At 37.9% G+C, this 22,288-nt stretch overlaps 1 protein-coding gene across 2 annotated transcripts in view; it reads left to right on the top strand.

The window, feature by feature from the left end:
- NSF (N-ethylmaleimide sensitive factor, vesicle fusing ATPase) overlaps window positions 1-22,288 on the top strand; it is a 142,359-nt gene that overhangs the window by 89,772 nt on the left and 30,299 nt on the right. For both annotated transcript variants that reach the window (XM_029927201.1, XM_029927200.1), the window contains exons 13-15: window positions 5,216-5,311; window positions 7,422-7,578; window positions 11,295-11,428. In XM_029927201.1, coding sequence (XP_029783061.1) covers window positions 5,216-5,311; window positions 7,422-7,578; window positions 11,295-11,428 — 387 coding nt within the window. The remainder of the gene's footprint in view (window positions 1-5,215; window positions 5,312-7,421; window positions 7,579-11,294; window positions 11,429-22,288) is intronic.

Genomic DNA, 22,288 nt, shown 5'->3' with positions numbered 1-22,288 from the left:
TTTTTCTAGCTCACGAATGCCAAAGATCAGGACAGCGTGGAAATACAGTTTTGGGTCCTTTATAGAATGGATCCATCTATCCATCCATCCATTTATTCCTTCATCCTTTCTCTTTGCTGTAAGAAATATCTACATTAGAAGTGATGGGGACTTCAAGAAAAATTGTGTGAATGATATGAAAATTGTTCCCTACCATACCGATCTTTCCTCTCAGACCACAACAGTGCATCCTGGTATAATCCACAGTGACTGGTGTATTATCAGTTTTCATAAGCACTGGCCACCAGATTATTTTCTTAGTCACCTGTCATTTTTACCACAATAGTCCTATTCTAAAATGTCATTCTAAGCCATTGTCTCACTAAGAAACACACTTTCTTCAAGCATGCAGTGGGTTTATCTACACATGAGGCAATGAAGAATGTTGGGAAGATCACATATTTTGCAGTCAGTAGGTGTGGCTATGCATTACAATCCTTATACTTTATTTCTGTCAAGGGGAAGTAACCATTACCTCGTCAGGCTTTTGAGAAAATTAAATCAAATACTATATATGGAAGTGCCTTACAAACTATATAAATATTAATTATTCCCAGTTTTGTTATTTTTGGCTGATTTGAGGACATACCATATATATCCTTTCTAGTGTCCGAGTTTCTGAATTTGTTGACTGTTTGCAGTTACAATTTTTCCCACTCTAAATGTTAGTTACCCCTGTACAGAGTATGTTATCCTTCCGATTTGCAAGTAAGAAGTAGTGCAAGTAGTTGATTTTTGTTCCTTCACTTTCCCCGCGTGGTTACTTTTAAACTTAAGGTAATGCATATTGACTTGTGATCAATATCTTTGGTACCAAACAGCTTTTACAGCAATTTTTTACAGTGTCTATGATATATATAATTCAAGGGACTATTTAGGCACTTCAGAGAAGAGATTTATAGGACACTAACCCTCAGCCCCAGAAAGAAAAAAATGTGAACATCTATTTCCTTTTCTACATTTAAAAAATCTGTCATCTGAACACAAACATCGCAGCAAGACTCCTCAGTTGAACAAAAGACATACAGTTGGAGTATTTCCATTGCTGTAGATGTTTATGCCTTTGCTAGTAGTGACTGATGAGTAAGTATTTAATTTGAAGTTTATCATCTAAAGTTGATATAGAACTTTAAAACATCTATAGCATTCAACTGTTTGGTCTAATATCCTGTCTCTGCATTATAAAAACCAGTATTGGTTTTATTTTGCTTCCTTTTCAAAACATTTAGGCTTAAATAAATTCAGGTGTATTCAACTAAATGAGTCTTCCCTCTTAGACTGTTTTTTTCTCTTTCACGTTTTCTGAAACAAGTGGAAAATCCAGTCATAAACACCTGATGTTCACGTCATTTGTACTTGAACCCATGTTTGTGGTCAACCCAAATTCATATGACATTTGGTTGTTTTTCTCTTGAAAGGAATTTCTGCTTCAGGTAGAAAAGATTCATAACCCAAATTTCTTCTGCTCAAATCGATTGTAAGGGAGTAAACAGAGGACATGCATGCACACAAGACACACACACATTTTACACCTGAATCAAAGTTCTGATTTATGCCTGCAGAATTTCAGTGACATTAGTTCTTGTTTTCTGTAGAATTTTGATTGATTAAGGTCATTCTACCCTTAATTTAAGAGGAATGATAAGAACTTTGAAAGGTCAGATTTAAAAGGTTATGAAATTTAAGGGTGACCACTTGATAATTTGCTCGTGTTGAAATACAAGCTTATTAGTTTCTGCAGGTATAAAGTTGAAAGATGCTGCCTCTTCTATATTGATCAGCTGTTATAAATAAAATGTAGGCAAAAAATCACAGTAATTCAGACAAATGAGAAAATGTTTTCTGAATGAGTAAAAATTGAAAATTGTAGAATATTTTAAAATTAGATTTTACTAATTTTGATAAAATAGTAATAGTTACCTAAGAGATGTTCTTAAAAAACTTATTTTAATGAATACGTAGGAATAATTTAGAATGTTGTTTACAATTGGGTAACTTCTAAACTTCCTAGAGTGCCTAACAACAGTTTGTCCTATAGTAACCCTCCCTTAGCTATCTAATTCACTTTTAATTCATTGAGAGAGTCTTTTCTTAATAATAAAAAGACAAGTTTCACACAGTTTCAGTCCTGAAATATGTCACACTTTATTGGCAAACATGGAAAGATAAGATTTTCCCTTCATATTGTTATATGTTTCTGTCATTTGAATTTAGTTTCACTAACAGAGGAAATGAAAACACAAAACATCATAATAAAACTCAGGGCTATATAGAGCAGGGACATTTGGAACAGACTGGGGGCTTCACTCAGGTTTTAATGTGATTCTGTCAGAGCTCTTCACTTTCCCCTGAGCGTTTACACCTTGTCAAATCCTTTAAGATGTGTGAAAAAGTTTTAATCAGAGTTTAAAACCTTTATGTAAGACTATGTAGGAAGGAAATCTTATATCCCTTAGTTAAATTATCCTACCCTTAATTTAAGAAAATGTACAGGCTTGTGTAAGGATAAAATGAGATAATGGGTCTGATAAATGTGAAAATATATGCAAACATACTTTATAATCTATAGAGCACAATAGAGATTTCTGTATAATGAACTAAGCATTATAATTTTTTCATAGAGGTGCTGTTTTCTGTAACACCATTTCCTTTTTTAACACAGAAATGTCAAATAAAGGGGCATGTGGGTGGCTCAGTTGGTTAAGCATCCAACTTCAGGTCAGGTCATGATATCATGGCTTGTGAGTTCGAGCCCTGTGTCGGGCTTCACACTAGCAGTGTAGAGCCTGCTTGGGATTCCTTTTCTCTCTCTCCCTCACTCTCTGCCCCTTCCTCACTTGTGTTTTCTTTCTCTCTCTCTCTCTCTCTCTCTCTCAAAATAAATAAATTTTAAAAAAGTCAAATAAATGTGATTAATATTTATCAAGTGCCTAATATGTGCCAATGAAAACCCTATTAATCCTTTAAATACTAATCATTCTCTGTTTTTAGTTAGATCTATTATCATATCTATTTAAATATTATTTGTTACTTTCTTTTTAAAAATATAGAAGTATGGCGGTGCCTGGTGGCTCAGTTGGTTACGCATGTTTGGCCCAGGCCATGATCTCACAGTTGATAGTTTCAAGCCCCACATTAAGCTCCTTGCTGACAGTGCAGAGTCTGCCTGGGATTTTCTCTCTCTCCCTCTCTCTACTCCTCCCCCACTCACACTTTCTAAATAAATAAATAAGTAAATAAATAAATAGAAGTCATGTATGAATAAATTTTTTTGTAGAAGATTCTGGGATGCCAAATTATATAGGGAAAAGTGAAAAAGGCTGTCTTCAATACCCCTTGTCTTTACCTCTCCAGAGGTAGCCAACATTTGGGATACATCTTTATAGTCTTTTCTTTACATTTACAGTCATACATACATGTGCTTTTTAAAAAAAATTAATGGAATTATGCTGCAGTTTATATTTTTCACTTGACTCTATATATTGGATAACTTTCCATCGGTATAAGTAAGTCTTCATTATTTTGTACAAATGCACAGTATTCTAGAATATTATAACATAATTTAAGAAAAGATCCATGAGGGCAGGAACCCTGGTTTACATTGTTATGTCTCTGGTGTCCAAAACAGTGCATAGCTATTGTGAAAATGTTTGCCTCTGCCTCCCTAAATATATGTGAGAAGCATTTTCTCGGGGAGACAGCCAGACGCACGGTCTCTTCTAGTTTCTGGTGTTGCTAGGGAGAGACATGCCAGTTCTACTCTGGTTTCTTTGCAGGTAGCCTGTTTTTGTCTTTGAGAAGGGTTCTAGGACTTCCTCTTCACCGTTGGTGTTCTGATACTTTATATTAGTGTGTCTAGACAGATGTGGGATTTTTTCATTCATCCTACTTAGCACTTATTGAATCTTTTAAACTGCCAAGACGCTCCTTTTTTCAGTTGCAAAAAGCATTTTTTCTTCTGTCTTTTATTGTTTTTTTTTTCTCTCTATCATCCTTTCTCTTCTTTCCTTCTGAGAGGAGTCTCAGATCAGTGTTAAATTTCTAGATATAACTTCTATGCTTTTTAACCTTTCTCTTTCACTTTCTGCCATTTAATAGGATTTGGGGCAGGAAGGGAGATAAATAAATGTATTCTGTTTGCCATCTTGATCCAGTTTCTGACTTAGTTCCTTTCATCCATAAGGCTGACTTTTTACAAAATGTTCATCACTTCATTTGTTTCAACAATCTGTTCCTAAAGGAACGTGACTCATATTTTATAATAATCAATGGAAGGTTAATATTGCTTAATATTCTTTCATTTAATAGTCAGATTTTTTTGAAGATACCTTTTTTAAAAGCAGAGTGCCATTTACAAATTAGACTTACTTGCCTTGCGCTATTGGGAGTGAGCCCAGTCGCATTAAAAAATGTGTTGGTATCTCAGTCACTCATCAGGTCCAGGCAGCTCCAAGTGCTGATAAAGGCCTCGATGCTTCTTCAGATGTCTGCTCTAAGTACTAGCTCGCTCCAGGTGCAGCGGGCAGAATATTTGGAGCGGGCACATGGATTCTCAGCCACAGAGTATGAGTACAAATCAAATTTTAGGACCTTCGTCTTGTAGAGGAATGGTTCACAAGCCTAGCTGAGCATCAGAATCACCTGTGGCACTTTAAAAAATGTAAATAGACGGACCCTCTTTTGATCCTGTTAAATCAAAATCCTCAAGGGAGTAGGGCTGGGCTTCTATATATCTTTAAAGGCCCTAGAGTTATTCTGTATGTAGCCAAGGATGAGAATCACTGTTCTTAGGACCTTCTGTATGTATTTTCTCCTCCTTATGCCTTATTTTGAAGGGAAAAAAAAAAACTATCCATCATTCTTTGGTACAAATGTGTCCTGATTTACTTAATTGGTACCCTCTTGGTGGACAGTTTGCTTCTAATCTTCTGCTATTACAGATTACTCTAACAGATATCCTGATACGTACAACTTTACATATATTTGTGGATATATTCATGGGATAAATTCCTAGAAAGGGAATTGTTTAGGCAAAGGTTATATATGTTTGTGAATTTGAGAGAGAGGTCTTTTGTCTGTGAAAAGATGCTTTTTAAATCCCCAGGCATTATATTCTTAGACTAAAAATAGTATTAAATCTTGGGAGTCCTTACATTGTCTTTTTATTTCTGATTAGGCCAGCACTAAAGTAGAGGTGGACATGGAGAAAGCAGAGAGCCTGCAGGTGACAAGAGGAGACTTTCTTGCTTCTTTGGAGAATGATATCAAACCAGTGAGTATGAATATTGAGTGATGGATAAGCTAAAAAAATAATCACAATTGCCATTTTACCCAGTATTCTGTAAGGTTATATGATATGTACTTTTAAAAATCAGGAAATCTTAGGATTAGAAGTGTCCATAGGAGAAATATTTGGACATTAATGCTGATGGCTGGGTAATTAGTGCTTAAATTGAAATTATTTCTAATGATAGGGAGATCACCATCTCATAATACTTGATATTGTCAGACTTAATGTTTGCCATTCAGTTGGATGTAAAATGAGATATCATTTTGTCCTCGATTTGCATTTCACCGATTGCTTATGAATTTAAGTATCTCTCCATATGTTTATTGGCTGTATGAGTACCTTCTGTGAAATGCTGTCCATGTCTTTTGTCTGTTTTTTCCGTTGTATTATTTATTGCTTATTTGGTCTGTTTAAGTTCTTTATATATTCTTAATTATGTGTTTCAGGTATGTCCTTTAAAGACAAAAATCTATTTGTTTTCACCTTGTCTACTTTTTTGTGACTATTGTGACTTTTAAATATAAAATATTTACTTTCAAAAATTACTTAGCATTGGAAATGATTTAATCTTTTGCTGTTATCATATGTAAAGTTACCAAAAATATTAGAGCCCAGCCTAACTGATCTATTCCAAGATTTTTTTAATGACAAATAATTTGGCTACCAGGAAGGGGAAGCTAAGATAACTTACTTAGCTAAGTAATTAATAACTTCCTTTTATTTACTCTAAGCGTCTAGGGGATAAAACAAAATAAAATGACAGAATGAGTAAGGGAGGCTCAGATATGTGGTTAACCTGGAGGATGACGGTTTCTTGGTTCAGGAATCTTGCAGCTGCTGCCGTGAGGCTTGCAGTGAATACTGGGAATAACTAAAGATGAAAAGCCAGCCCATCCTATATTTCCTTCAATAGCCATTCAACCAATGCTTACTAGGCTCCTCCTTTATAACTTGTTACAGGGCCATCAGGTTTCCCATATCCAAAACAGGGAATGGTAACTTTCTTCTGTACACAGGAATCAAAGGACTAGTGCATCCAAGGAGAAAAGTGTGGTCTGTGACATGATTTGGTGGCAAAGTCACAGAGTAATGAGACCCCTGTATATTGTTGAGACAGTAGTACCGAGAATGATTTTCTGTGAGGTGCAAGTTCTAAGGAACTGTTAAAATCATTCCTTATGTTGGATAATGAAAAATTGACTTTTTGAGGGCTGTGATAAATTTTTAAAATTTGAAGTTGTCAAGATATGAGATTTCTGGATTACGTTGTTTTCCTACTCATTTCTTCACTTGTTAACCTTTTAAAAACATAATTAAGTCACTAAGTGCTAAAGTTACTGACTACCCTTGGCAGCTGGTTTGGTGGCAGTTACAGTTTAAAAATAGAAGTTGAAAGTGAAGAGGGATGTGATTAAAGCTCTAATATGTAGCAAGCACACATAACATTATTATATATAGTAATTGCTTTTATTTCCTTTTTCTAATACTTCAGTCTTTCATTATAGTTGCTTGTTTCTACCTCATTCTAAATCTTATATTTACACACATAAACTTACCTTGGTGCCATTTAACTTGTATCCCATACCAACAAGCTGATGTGGACAAGATCTCCTCAATACCATTTCCTTTCCCATTTTAATCCATGACACCTACAGTCAGTGTTAGGATAGTATCTTTGCTGAGCCAGCTGTTTCTAAGTTGTAAGTCTATAGTCTCTTTCTCTCTTTGTTCTTAACAGAAAGCCACAGCCAGGGTACTCCTTATAGAAACAAGCACATTGGGACCTACTCTTTCTCAGGGATTACAAGGGGTTAGGCTCTTGTAGAATCTGACCCTAGAATCTATGTTTTATTCTATTAAATCATCCAAAACAGCTTTCCCCACCACCACCATTGGGTAAAGTTTAAATGAGAAATTATAAAATAATGTTTTTTTACTTGTTTTTATTTGCTTTTCAAGCTTTTTACATTAATGTGGGATATTGCTCAATACTTCTAATATGTAGGAATTATTACTCATCTTTTATATTTTTAGGTATTTTAGTTTTTATGCTAACACTCAAAATGCTTTAAATTATACTTTTGCTCCATAGGCATTTGGCACAAACCAAGAGGATTATGCAAGTTACATTATGAATGGTATTATCAAATGGGGCGATCCAGTTACTCGAGTTCTAGAAGATGGGGAGCTGCTGGTTCAGCAGACTAAAAATAGTGATCGTACACCCCTGGTTAGCGTCCTTTTGGAAGGTGAGAAAGAATGAGAAGATGGCATTAAAAGTTTAAAAAAAAAAGCAACACTTTAACAAAGTTATTTATTTAGCACATTCCCAAAAAATGAATTACTTTTGGTTCAAAACCTATTCATCATCTAAAATCGTAATCCAGTTTATGCACCAATATTGTGAACAAATTAAAATTTTGGGGAGTATGTTACTAATGAATGATAGCAACTAGTTTTCTTATAGGATTGCACTGAAACTTCTGTTGCTTAGTAGACTGTGATACCACATAGTAATCAACTCAATTAAATAAATATTCACTAAGTATTATGTTATATCATAGACTCTATGATACCACATAGTATTTAATTCAATTAAATAAGTATTCATTGAGTAACATGTCTTAGACATTGAACTAGTTGCTGGGAATACAAAGACATTCACAGAACTCAGTCTGGTCATTTAAAAAAAACCACATAAACAAATTCCTTTTTTTCTTTTAATTTTTTTTAATTCTTTTTTTTATGTCTTTTATTTATTTTTTGAGAGACAGAGAGAGACCGCACGAGCAGGGGAGGGTCAGAGAGAGAGGGGGAGACACAGAATCTGAAGACAGGCTTCAGGCTCTGAGCCAGCTGTCAGCACAGAGCCTGACGCGGGGCTCGAACCCACGAACTGTGAGATCATGACCTGAGTTGAAGCCGGCTGCTTAACCGACTGAGCCACCCAGGCGCCCCAATGTTTGTTTATTTTTGAGTTGGGTGGGGGAGGCAGAGCGCAAGCCAAGGAGAGGCAGAGAGAGAAAGAGACACAGAATCTGAAGCAGGCTCCAAGCTCTGAGCTGTCAGCACAGAGCCCCACGTGTGGCTCGATCTCATGAACTGTGAGATCATGACCTGAGCCAAAGTCAGACACTTAACCTACCAAGCCACCCAGGTGCCTCCATGTAAACAAATCCTTAACTACAGTGTATATGTGAAGGTGTGTGTGAGTGCAAGTCATTTTACCCAGTATGATCCAAGAAAGCTAAAGGTGGTGTTTAGATGGAAGGATTAGTTAGGATTTTGCCAAGTAGACAAAAAGGTAAGGATATTCAGTTACTTGTTTACAGTTATGGGTAGTAGGACTCTTAACTCCTTCCAAAAGACTTGTTTACAGTTATGGCAGAGGACTCTAACTCCTTCCAAAGGTCTGGGAGTGAGGGCTCCCTGAAGCATATTAAGCCAAGACCTGAAGGATGAGAGACTGGCCAGGCAAAGTAATTGGGGAAGATCTTCTCAGTCGAGGAACCAGGATGTGAAAAAGCCTTAGATGGGAAGGATATTGAAACAGAAAAGGAAGGACGTCCAACTTTAGCTCAGGTCATGATCTCATGGTATGTGAGTTTGAGCCCCACGTCGGGCTCTGTGCTCCCTCTGTGCAGTTTCTGTGTCTCCCTCTCCCTCTGTCCCTCTCCCACTCACATTCTGTCTTTCTCGCTCTCAAAAATAAACATTTAAAAAAAGAAGAAAGGAAGAAAGAAACAGAAAAGGAGAGTGGCTAGGCATGAAACCAAAGAAGTAGACAGGAGCCAGTTCATGCACAGCCTTGTAGGCCATAATAAAGATTTAGTCTCTGTCTGAGCGGCAGTTTGTAGGGTTTTGAGCAGTGAAGTGACATGATAAGATTTGTATTTTCAAAATATCATGATTGCTTTGTGACAGAGAATGGATTAGAGAGTCAAAAAAGATACAGGGGAAACCAATGGGTAGAAGCAATTGCATTAATGCGCCTTAATGAAAGTTGATTGTGGTTTGAAGTAATATCGTGGTAGTGGAGATGGAGATAAGTAGACCATTTTGAGGAATATTTAGGAGATAGAATGAAAGAAGATTTATAATATTGTTATTAATTATTAATCAAAATTAAGCTAACATTCTTCGAACTGTTATTTGCTAGTCACTCTACTAGCACTTTACACATATTATCTTATTTAAACCCTACTTCAATGCTATGAAAGCAGATGCTTCTTTTATCCCTATTTTGTAGATGGGGAAGCTGAAGCTTAGAAATATTTTTTTCTGTTTATTTATTATTGAGACAGAGAGAAATAGAGCATGAGTGGGGGAGGGGGGCAGAGAGAGAGAGGGAGACACAGAATCTGAAGCAGGCTCCAGGCTCTGAGCTAGTTGTCAGCACAGAGCCCAGTGCGGGGCTCGAACCCACAAACCATGAGATCATGATCTGAGCTGAAGTCAGATGCTTAACCAACTGAGCCACCCAGGTGCCCTGAAGCTTTAAAATATTAAATAACTAGATTGAATATGGGGAAAGATATCAAATATGATATCTCTGGTATACATGACCTGGTAAATGGTGCTTTGTACTAAGATTGGGAACACTAGTGCAGAAGCAGATTTTAAGAAGAAAGATTTTGAGTTCAGTTTTAGACATGTTGGATTTGAGGTTCCTATAGGATAATTGAGTTAGAAATGTTGAGCAGCCCATTGGATATGTGGGCTTAGAAGAGAGTTCTAAACAGAAAAGGAAGGACTGGCAATAACATTTATGAGTTGTCTATATATAAACTGTTGTTGAATCCATGGCAGTTGGGTGAGGTTACTTACAGAAAAGGTATAGGTTGGGAAGAAAAGGGGGCCTAGAACTGATTTCTGAGGTTTGTCAACATGTAAGAACCAAGTAAAGCAGAAAGTCGACAAAGACTGAGCAAGAGGGGGAGAAAGAGAAGGTGCTGCCACAGAAGCCAAGAAAAGTATTAAAAAAAAGAGAAAGAGTTCTCCATTGTTTCAAATATTCCTAAGAGGACAACAGATAAAGTGTCTGTTGGATTTGGTGACAGAGGTCATTGATGTCCCAGCGGGGAGCCTTTTCCATGTAATAGGTATGGAAGCCATAGGGTTTGTTCAAGAATGGAGGAAAATGATAAGTGGGTAGCCAGTGCAAATAATTACTTAGAAGAGTTTCATTTTGAAGGGAGAAGCAGGACTAGTGTTGAGGGGTGTGAAGTCCAGAAGGTATTTTTGGTTTGTTTATTAAACTGCTAGGCAGACTAGAGCAGACTGAAATGCTGTTGGAAAGCCTGTAGGGAAGACAAAGCGATGGAACACATGGGGAAGAGGATACAAGCAGTAAAGTCAGGTTCCTGAAAAGATGGGAAGGAAGAATTAGTTGGTTTATGGATGGGAAAGGGACACATCTTCCTTTTCACAGAAGGGAAGGAGGAGAAGATGTCTAAATACAGTTAAGTTTATAGATTTGGTTGCCTTTATGAGAAGGCCTAAATCTTTAAAATTTTAGCTTTTTAAGTCACATTTACTCTAATAAGGCAGTTGCTCCCTGCTCCCAAGATTATCTCCTAAGAAGATCATATTTTTTTTGTTAGACAAGTGATTTGGTAGAACTAATAACATGAGTACAGATAATGCATTTGAAGGCATTCTCTCTTTTTTTTTTAAGAAACAAAACCCTTGCATATTACATATTTAGCCAGGAGTTTCAAAGATTAAGACTATGAGAAAGTAAGAAGGAATGTATTTCATCATACCTTTGAGAAATGCTAATCAGTTCATTAAGTTTAGTTGCTAATAAATAAGGGAAAACATGTCTGCTATGAAATTGTGTCAGGAAATGTTAATGAGGAACTAGTTGAGACCTCAGCACGTTGTGGATAAAAGTTTAAACTTGTTTTATTCCCCTTTGCTTGGGTTGGCTTTTTTCCCCTGACTTGCTCCTATCTTTATGCAGGCCCTCCTCACAGTGGGAAGACTGCTTTAGCTGCAAAGATTGCGGAGGAGTCCAACTTCCCCTTCATCAAGATCTGCTCTCCTGATAAGATGATTGGCTTTTCTGAGACAGCCAAGTGTCAGGCCATGAAGAAGGTATCACAGTTTTTACTTTCATTTGAATCTCCTATCTCTTAGATACACGTGTGTGCACATGTACCTATCTGTCTAGCTTTGTGCCTGTACATATGGAAAAGCCGTAGCAGCTGTGTTCTTCTCCAGTGGAACTGAATTACCCGCAGAATCTGGGGGGGAAACGGACTGTGTAGGTAGATTAAACTTTGTAATGCATTTTTATTAGCATTCCTTTATCTTCTAAATTATGTTTTGTTTAATACATATTACCGTTAATTTTCATCTCTTAAATTTTTATCGACTTGATTGAAAGATCAAGTTAAAAGTATTTGAGTAGAGTGGAGTGAATACATTTAGGATTTTTTTTAAATCAGGGTACAAAATCGAACTTTTGGAGATCAGTTAGGTTGACTCTGTAGTTTGGGAAAGAACAGAAGTTCATTGGAAAGATATTCTCTACAAAAGGATGGCGGTATAGCAGGTAGTACTCAGAATCTGCTTGGCCACTCGATGCAGTCCTCATCCTTCTTCTTCTCTCCAAGTGCCATTTGTCACTTTCTTAATACGGCTACTTAGAACCATCAGTGAAAGTAAGAGCAACATAGAATAGAGTCCCAGAGTTGAAAGGACTCTAAGACCATCTGGTCCATCTCTCTTACACTTGAGCAAATGCCATGGAAGCCTCTAGGATAGCAAGTGGCTGCTTTTAAAAAAAAAAAAAAAATCAATTATAAGACTTAATGGCTGTTTCATGTCACCTGCGAGCCAGTGTTCTCATCGATATTCTGATTTGATATACTCCCAGACAGTGAAGAAATTTTTTTTATAACTAGTCGAAGTATTTCTTTAACTTAAATCCTACTTTTCATGCTTGAACTTTTATAGATATGAACTGACTGTAAGTTAAAGAAATGTGGGAAAATCAGAATCTGAGAAAAGAGCTTTGAGAATTGGAGTGCAGCAGTGGTAAAGACAGCTCAGGAGTTCTTTCCCCTTGTTCCTAGGTCCCCACTTTATAATGATACAGGATACAATGACTATAGGGTTTTTCTTAAGGGAAGAGACTGAAGAGGAAAATATATTTTAAAATATATATAAATTGAGAAGCCAGCTTCTTGTTTGTACAGATGGCAGAGGATTGTTCGTGTAAGGTGCTTGAAATGGGTGGAGGAGGCATAGCTTGGACCAGGATTCTTGTCCTACATACTGTAACATTAAGATAAATATTCTGTTTTTTGTTTTTTTTTTTTAATTCATTTTCAAGTTAGTTCATACAGAGTAGTCAGTCTTGGCTTCAGGAGTAGAACCCAGTGATTCATCTCTTACATAGAACACCCATTGCTCATCCTGAAAAGTGCCCTCCTTAATGCCTGTCACCCATTTGACCCACCCAAGATCAATATTCTTTATAAAGGCCTTTAAAATTGAGTGTGGAAGAGACGGAAATGTTGCGAGACACAAAGAGATCCTCAATTTTACAGTTGATTCTGTGTCTGAGGTGAGACTGGTAGTCTTTGTCCTTCCCTGGAAAATCTAGACAGAATCACCAGAACCAGTAACTTCCCTAATGTAGGTAGTAGTTGCTTTTCTTTGTTTTTAATTTTTTTCCTTCTCAGGGGAACCCTTAAACAACTTCCTCTGGCGAAACTTTAAATAATAACCCTTGGAATCTGTGGCCATTGAACGTACCACTTAATTGAACAGCTAACTCTGTTTGTATTTCCCTAACTCTGTCTATTCCTTATACTTGTTCAAAAGTAGCAGTCTTCTGTGCAGGTGGTAAATTACTCCGTTGCTTTTCACCAGCTGCCCACTTCTACCTCAGATGTGCTCTGAGGTGTGGGTGGATGGTCCTCGTTTTTCTATACAGTTTTAAAAAAGCACTTTAGGCTCCTACAGATCAAAGCTGCTTTGTAAGTGTGAGATATTATCATTTTTATTATTTTAATCTCTTGCAAATTGACTTGAGGGGGATAGGTAATATGTGCTGGGTTTAAGGGCTTAAATGGTTAAATTAATGGCTTAATAACTTATGATTTAATCTTTAAATTGTTCAAGCCTTTCAAGGTACAGTTTTAGACGAGTGGAAGGCTAAGGAATATAAAAGTAAGTGTCTATACAAGCTTATTCAAAATTGTTTCGATTCATGATTCACTGTCTGGATCATCCATGCACCCTTAAAGTTACTCAAGTTATTTCCATGTCATCAGTATTATAAATTCATATTAGACTTTTTGGTTTTTCTTGACAAAAAAGAAAAAGAAAAACAGTCATTCCCTGTAACTAAAGTACAGAACAAAGAATGAAGCATAGAAGCATAGGAGTCTTAGGAATATATTAGAAATATTGCAAAATCCTACCCTGCAAATAGTTTACACATTGTTGCCTAATGATAGGTTGACGAAAGCCCGAGGGCTCAAACCAGTACGAAGGTGCTAAGTCTTCCAGGCCGCTTTTGAAAATGGAATATAAACGCCATTCCTCCGTGCTTCTGGCCTACCGCCCACTGGTGTTCTCCTCCCTCCATTTTTAGTGTAGGGAGGGAAGACGTTTTCTTTCTTTTTTTTTTTTCAGAGCACAAAAAAATCTGTAATTTTTTATTGATTGTGGAGAAGACATTTCTTTCCTTTTAAGGGCTGCCCCCTCCCCAAAGGGGTAGCTTTTCCTAATCACAAAAATAATTTTAGAAAATACAGAAAAGAACACAGGAGAAAATAGAAAAGAATCATATTGTTGTCCTTTGGTTTTCTTCTGTACCTAGACACACAAACACGTGCATTATGTATTGGGGATCACATTAGACATACTGATTGTTTTTTTCTTAAGTTTATTTTATTATTTGAGAGAAAGAGAACACAAGCAAGGGAGGGGCAGAGAGAGAATCTCAAGCAGGCTACATGCTAATACCACGGAGCCCAGTGCGGAGCACAATCCCATGAAATCATGACCTGAGACAAAATTAAGACTCCCACTCAACTGACCAAGCCACCAGGTACCCCTCAACATACCGTCTTAAACCTGCTGTTTTCCTTTAATACCTTATCAGGTTTTTTCTGTCACTAAAATGTATCTCAGCATTATGTTAATAGCTCTATAATGTTCATTTATTTATTTATTTTTAATGTTCTTACTTATTTTTGAGAGAATGTGACAGAGGGGGGGACAGAGGATCTGAAACGGGCTCTTTGCTGATAGCAGCAAGCCTGCTGTGAGGCTCAAGCTCAGGAACTGCAAGATCATGACCTGAGCTGAAGTCAGATGTTCAAGTGACTGAGCGACCCAGGCACCCCTGTAAAATTTTCATTTAAACATTCCCCTTTTGCTGAACATTTGGTTTGTTTCCAGGTTTTTTTGCAGTTAAAAATAATATTCTGTAGAACTACCAAACCAGAGAAATCACCATCCCCCATTTTCTTACTAGATTTTTTTTTAGAGTAGCATCATATTCTGTTGGCTGAGAACTTGGACTTAGGTTTCAAATAGAATCAAATAGAATTAGATTAAATTAGATTCAAATAGAATCCCAGCTCCACCACACTTACCAGATCTTACAGTCACTTAACTTATAAGCCTCTGTTCTCTTATCTATGAATGAAGAAAATATTCAGAATTAAGTGAGATGATAATCTCATGTATAGTATCATGCAATGCTTTTAGGATATACTATGTGCTCAGTAAAGTGTAGTGGTTGTTTTTGCTTATCATTATTACTGTATATATACATTTCTGGTTATTTCCTTAAGATAAATTCTCAGAATTGGGATTGCTAAGATAAAAACATTGATATTTTGAAGATTTTTTATAAATATCAGTATCAAAACTCGTATGTAAAACTACTGCTGATTTTTATAAAGTCTTCTTGTTCAAAAAGTTGTACCAGTTTACATTCTCAGCCCCATTATGTGAATGTCAGTTTCCTTGGATTCTCACCTACACTTGATATTATTAAGATATTTTTTGGCTGGGACACCTGCCTAGTTCAGTTGGTGGTGCATGTGACTCTTGATCTCGGAGTTGTGAGTTTTGAGCCCCACAGTGGGTGTAGAGATTACTTAAAAATAAAATCTTAAAAGAACAAAAATGTTTTTTGCCAATTTGAGAGGTAAAAGATTGGTATTTAAAATTATTTCTTCATGGGAACCTGGGTGGCTCAGTCGGTTGAGCATCCAACTCTTGATTACGACTCAGATCATGGTCTCACAGTTTCTGAGCTTGAGTGCCCACATCAGGCTCTGCCCTGACAACCTGGAGCCTGCTTGGAATTCTTCCTCTCCGTCGTTCTGTGCCCTTCCCCCACCCGTGCATGTGCATGTGTGTGCACACACTCTCAAAAATAAACATTTAAAAAAATGATTTCTTCAGCTACGTTTTAATGAGTAAGTACTCAAAAGATGTTTTTATATGTTTTGTAACGGTAATAGTTTATGTAACTAAAAAATATAACATCATATAATTTAACATACTAATTTCTGTTAAAGAAAGATGGTCTGACTAATTCATAGAATATCATTATATACCATTTATTGTTTAAACTGAGAAGTAAGAGTTTTTGTTAGTAGAGAGGCTTGTTTTAATGAGTATCTTAGAGATTTAATTGTAATTATCTTATTGCCTCTTGTTCACAAATGGAGGGTGCTAAAATACATGCTAGTTTATGCTTAATTAATTTAAAGTTTACCTTATACTTCTCTTAATTTGCTTAAGGAATCCTGTCTCCATGGATAAAGTCCTCAACGCTGCCATTATCCCCACATTCCAGGTGGGGGGGGCAGGGATACCCCATGTTCCACTAAGATATTTGAAGGGCCCACAGATCATCTTCTCCCCCATTTTATGTTTGTGTCCCAACTCCATTCTGTTGTTAAATCTTTCCTTTATCCGTTTTGCATCTGTATTTTTTTAAAAATCTATTTTACTATGTCTATTAGTGCCATTAAATGAACAAAAGAACAAAACAGTAGAGTTTGATTTTAACTAATTACCTAATCTTGATGCTTTCTGAGTACACAATCAGTACAGAAATGAAATAGAACAATCCAATGTGGCTAAATTGTTTGAACAAAATTAAGTAGGAATATCAGTGATTTCTAAAACTATACCCATTAATAATACAGTCTTGTTTCTAAAGAACTGAAAATTAATGGAAGAAATTTTCCTTTCTTGGCTTGGCAAGAAGGAAATAATCTTCTTTGAATGTCCTCCTGTAAACCCCACCACAGATTGTAGTTCATACAGAGCCGAGTCCTGGTGCCTAATCCTCCTCTCTTCGTGGTTTAGTCCATACAAAGAGCAGAGCTGGAAATTGGATCTTTTGACAGCAGTTACTAAGCAACAGAATTTGGATGTTTTTGGTTAACATCCTAATATATCATGTAGCTGATTTGCCGAAGTTTGTGCACATATTAACTGAGAGAAGTGGGCGCTCCGGAAGTGACTGCTGGGCCCTGGACGGCTGGGGGGCGGGCGCATGTTGTTGTTTTGCTGAATACACTTAGTCTGTGGGCGTTCGTATCTCTCTGGCACACAAAGGAAGACAGTGCAGATCTTGAGTAGAACTTCCAGACCTTGTGACTTTTTATATTATTAAGAATACCCCGCTCTGTGGCTTGTGTTATGTGAAAAATGTAAGAATTTTTCCTGAAAAGCAGGGAGAACAAATGAGGGATTTTAAGGTCATTCCAGAAAGCTTTAGTGCTTTGCCAGAAGTTTAGGTCCACTTCCTGAGGCAGTTTCATTAGAAGACAGCTAATGTTTGCTTGGTCTACTCCCAGGTTATTTTTAGAAACTAGAGATTATTACTGATAGCACCGATTTGAATTTGCTCATTTACGTTTTTATATGCTACCAAATATGATTAGGGTATGTTTTCAACTAATTGCTGACAGATTTACTACATTAAAGATTCTAAGTCATCAGATTCCTACTGTCATCAGATCCCTGCTAACTAGGTGCTTCATGCCAACCACTTCAGAATTGAGATGAACCCTTTTAGCCCCAGAAGAACCAGAGAATTTGGCTTCACTTACCTCAGAGCACTAATGAGGTTATAGAAAATGGAGGACGGAATCCACTTAGAACACGCTTTGCTGTGGTTTGTGATTCTGAAAGGCTGGGATTAACATGGAGCTAATGCTGGCGTGTTCCCATTTGTATTCATGTAGACTCCAGAATCTGCAGCTGCCGCCCCTCCCCTCCACACAGGTGCCTCCTGGCTTGTCTGTGGGTTCCAGGAGCGGGCTCTGTGCCTAGAGAGCTTGCAGTGCCCTCGAGGACCATAAGCAGACCTGCCCCAGCCCCTTTGTGGTAGGAGCCCCTCGCCTCCTTTGCTTCCGTGCTTGCATAGTGAGTGCATCCAGCATGGTCTTGCCTTCAGCCCAGGCTCCTCATACTTCCGTGTGTCTCTCATGACCCACTGCCTACCTGGCACACAAGAGAGGTGGTACCAAAGAGTAGAAATATATTGTGGGGTTCTCTGTTTTCTAGAGAAACTGCTCATCTTCTAGAATCGACCTGTCATTATGTCCAGTTGACTGATGCCACTCTTTATGCATTTTTTCTTTCTTCAGCGATTCTTCCAGTTCTTTTTCTTTAGCCTTCTCTTTTGGACTTCTTATCAGACTCTAATGCTATATATACTGATAATGTTGCCTGCTGATATATACTGATATTATATGCCGATAATTTTATAGTGATAACGTTTTCTGTAGGAAACTTCCTGATAAAACTAGGATGACCAGACATTCCAATTTGCTTTGAGCAATCCTGGTTTTTACCTGCTATTCCAGCATGACTATTAACAGCTCCCTACTTTCAGGTGTCCTGGTTTGCATCATAACTGCTAATCTGATCCCCAACTGATAAGGTCTCCAATAAAATGCAGCTTGAGCACCATACATACTTTTATCTTACCAAATGAGAGGATCTGATTTAAATTCATTTCTAAAAAGTCTTTGGGAGAGGCCCCTGGCTGGCTCAGTTGGTAGAGCATGGGACTCTTGATCTCAGGGTTGTGAGTTCAAGTCCCATGTTGGGTGTAGAGATCACTTAAAAATAAAAATCTTTAAAACAAGCAAACAAGGAGTCTTTGAGAACAACTGCTAGCCCAGCTTCAGCGCACCTGCCTCACTGTTGTTTGGCATCATTTGATGTGGACCGGCCCTGTGTGCCTGCCATGTGCCTGCTGTGTGCCATGAGTAATGAGAAGTTTGGCACTTCAGTTGTCATGCTGTAGCTGGGGCAGTTTGTATATTTTTATTTTTTTTCCTGCATCTTTCTGTCCAGTACCACTCCTCCTTTTCGGATTTATCTACCTAGAGTTGTGATAGAACTTCCCAGCTCATTGTGTAAGTATCTCACTTAGATTTTCCTCTGGCAGCTAATTGCATGTACTTGCCAGTCAAATCTGAGTGTCTTCTTAGTGAACATTGTGTCAGGGCCTGGGCCAGGGAGCCTAGACTGAAGGGGCTGAAGACACTAGGCCAAAAACAGGGATCTGGGGGAAGAGTGGTGACCTTATATTACACTAGTAAAGAATTACGTGTGTAAGAAGTGAAAGGGGTGTGTGTATTTAAATTAGAGCAGAGTTGCTACCCAAAGGAGTTTCAGTTGACCTGTCAACTGAAACTGGTCAAGTTACAACTGGAATTACACAGCCTTTGTCATGGTTAGTAGGTCGTTAGGAGAGGTAGCTATGAGCTCCTCTCCTCATGGTAGTAATTAGTACATTAAGAGCTGTCTGTAAAGAAAAAAACAAAAACAAAAACAAACTACATTAAATGACTGCCATAGGTATTTTCCTTCTAAAATCTTCTAGGTAAATCATGCAGTCAGCTGTGAAGTGATTTGTAATGCTTTGTGAACACAGTATCTGAGATAAATTGGTGAGAAGCGTACCAATTTATCATCAGTTTTGACCCCAGCAGTGTCTTCAGATTTCTGTAGCTGTGTAAGCTCTCCCTGCTGTTGCTCAGAAGGGAGAAGGGCTGATTCAGGAACAATGTAGTCCTGCAAGTAGCCAGTCCACCGTGTCCCCGGGCCCTGTGGCTCTAATCCACAGTATTACAGCCCAGCAGACAGAATTACATGATGGCTTCAGAGCCTTTAGTAGAATTCTGAAAAATGATTTGAAGAGCAAGCATTATTTTCAGGGACTCCTTGAAATCACTGGAGTTTATAGGACACCACACTGGCTACTTTATTGGGTCCAGTCTTCAAAAGAAAAAAATAGCAAAGAACTACTTTGGAACTGCTTCTAAACTTTTCTGTCTTGAATTCACTACCTCAAAAGCTAAAAGGTGCCATCATTATGTATCAAGAGGCTGAAATAAATGTCATTATTCCTCCCTTTGCGGGGGGGGGGGGGGGGGGCAGGGAGAGGGGAGGGGCTTCTCTTTCCCTACTCTTTATGTATACTCATGATCCATCCCCCAAACGAGCTTCTCCTTTGTTCTCTAGTTTAGTAACCAAACCAGAAAGAACCCTTGACTCCAGTTTCTTCCTCATTACCACACCCATTCATCACCAAGTATTTTCAGTTCTGCCTCCTAAATATCTCTAAAATCCATCCCCTTTTAGAACACCCCCCCCTCCTGCTTCCAGACCACCATTATCTTTCACCTGGAATTCTACAGTATTAAACAATGATTACTCCCTTCTGATGTTTTTTATATATCAGGCAGAAAAATGTTTCTTAATCATAAACCTGACATGTTAGTCCATTATTTAAAATCCTTTAGTGGCTTTTTATTGCATTTACAGTAAAATTTCAACTCCTATGAGATTTGTAAAACACTCCACATCCAGGCTTTTTCATTACCTCTTCTGCTTCAACTTTCACCAACCGTTTCCCCACACATACCACACCAATGTCTCTTCATTTTAATTCTTACTGACTGTATGTCGGTTCCTGGAGTGCTTCTGAATTTTCTCACTCTGAGCCTCCTAGTACTCAGTGTGCTCTTCTCGGAACAGTTTCTTTCCCATTTTCCACTGGTTGTTTATCCTTCAGTCTGAGCTTAAATGTCACTTCCTAAATTTAGGACACCATCGTCGACTCCATAATCCTCTCTGTCAGTTAGGATAGGCTAAGTTATGCTGCAATACTGAGCAACCCTCAAATCTCAGTGGCTAAACACAACACAGTTTATTTCTTGTTCACATGACATGCCCATCATGGCTCAGAGCTCAGAGGGGGAGCTCTGCTCATTGAAGTTTCTCAGAGACTCAACTAACATGTAACAGAGGCTCCATCTCGCATGTGATAGCACGATAGCCAAGGCCAGATTAAGGGAATATGGTGAATCATGCAGTAGCTCTTAAAGCTCCTTTCAGAAAGTGATATATTTCCAGTCACATTTCATTAGGCAGCACAAGCCCCGTAGTCATCCCTGCGTAAAGGGTGGGTGGGGAGCTACCATCTGACCACAAGCCAGCATGTGTGCGGGTACTCCCCACTGACCGCCACTGCGCCTTTGCTCGACACTGCCATCTCACCTTGCATTTCCTCCAGCACAGTAGTGTCATGCTCAGTGTGGTTACGCAGACCTGCTTCCCCCACTTCAGTTTTGTGGCGGTGGGATCATATTTGTCCTATTCATTACTCTCTCCATTGCCTTCATTAATGCTTGACACATAACAGGAATTCAAAAATATTTGTTGAATGAATGAATAGACCAGCACTCGAAGAGTTGGTACTTAACCCATTATTCTTTTACCTCTGCCATTTCTCCTTGAAGATATCATCCCCTCTCATGGTTTCAGCAATCACGGACTGCCCTGAGGGTGAACTCCATACCCTGACTGCATTCTTACATCTCCAATTACTTGTTGATATTTCTGCTTGAGTTTAAAATGCAAATTTAGTCTTATAGTAAACATTTATTACTTTCTGGTAAGCTATTCTATTAAGTGGTGTGAGGATACAGAGATAATTAAGACACCACTTGCCGTCAAAGGGCTTATAGTCTAATATAATACAAGGAAAAATACAATGAACCCTTAATATCTGCACAATATACAAAATGCTATACCAGAGCAGAACAGAGACAAGTGATTTATGACAAGATGGAATTAGAACTTGCATTGTTTGAACCACTGAATCCACTGGGCAAGTAGAAATACTTTTCTGTGCCAGGTCCTAGAGACAACACGAATAAAGTTTTTATCCACCTCCCAGTCCATGGGGGAGATAGATAGCTGAGGATGTCAGGAGTACATGGGATTTTAACGCAATGTGGGAGAGTGAGTGAGGGGGAGGGGGTGCAGAGGAGAGCAAGCCGCAGAGGCGTTCTTTCACACACGCGAGCAGGAAACAGTACATTAAGCACCAGTGAGGTATCAGACATTGAAAACCTAATACTGAAGAAGACAGTTCCTAACTTAAAGAACAAATAGTGTGTTGGGAGGAACTTACTATCTAGATCATCCACATGAATTGATTTGTTTCGCCATGGTTTTTGTTTTAATCTTTGAGGGGGACTTTGAGCATAAAAATGACCATGTTTAGCTGATTTTTCATTAAAGAATGAAAAGTTGAGGTGATTGGGTGGCTTAGTCGGTTGAGCATCCAATTCTTGATTTCAGCTCAGATCATGGTCTCACAGTTTGTGAGTCTTAGCCCCACGTGGGGCTAAGACTACCAGCACAGAGCCTGCTTGGGATTCTTTCTCTCTTTCCCTCTTCTCTACCCATCTCCTCCTCATTCTTTAAATAAATAAAGCTAATTTAAAAAAAAAAAGGAAAAGTCAACATACTAAAATTTTGTAATTTAAAACCTAGTTTTTCAACACAAAAGAAAACAAACTTTTGTAATGTTTATTTTTTTAAATTTTTTTAAGTTTAATTTTGAGAGACAGAGAGACAGCACGAGTAGGGGATGGTCAG

The sequence above is a fragment of the Suricata suricatta genome, chromosome 17, assembly GCF_006229205.1.
Source record: "Suricata suricatta isolate VVHF042 chromosome 17, meerkat_22Aug2017_6uvM2_HiC, whole genome shotgun sequence".
NCBI lineage: Eukaryota > Metazoa > Chordata > Mammalia > Carnivora > Herpestidae > Suricata > Suricata suricatta.
The sequence above is the reverse complement of the archived record's forward strand: the minus strand, read 5'-3'. Positions and strand labels throughout refer to the sequence as shown.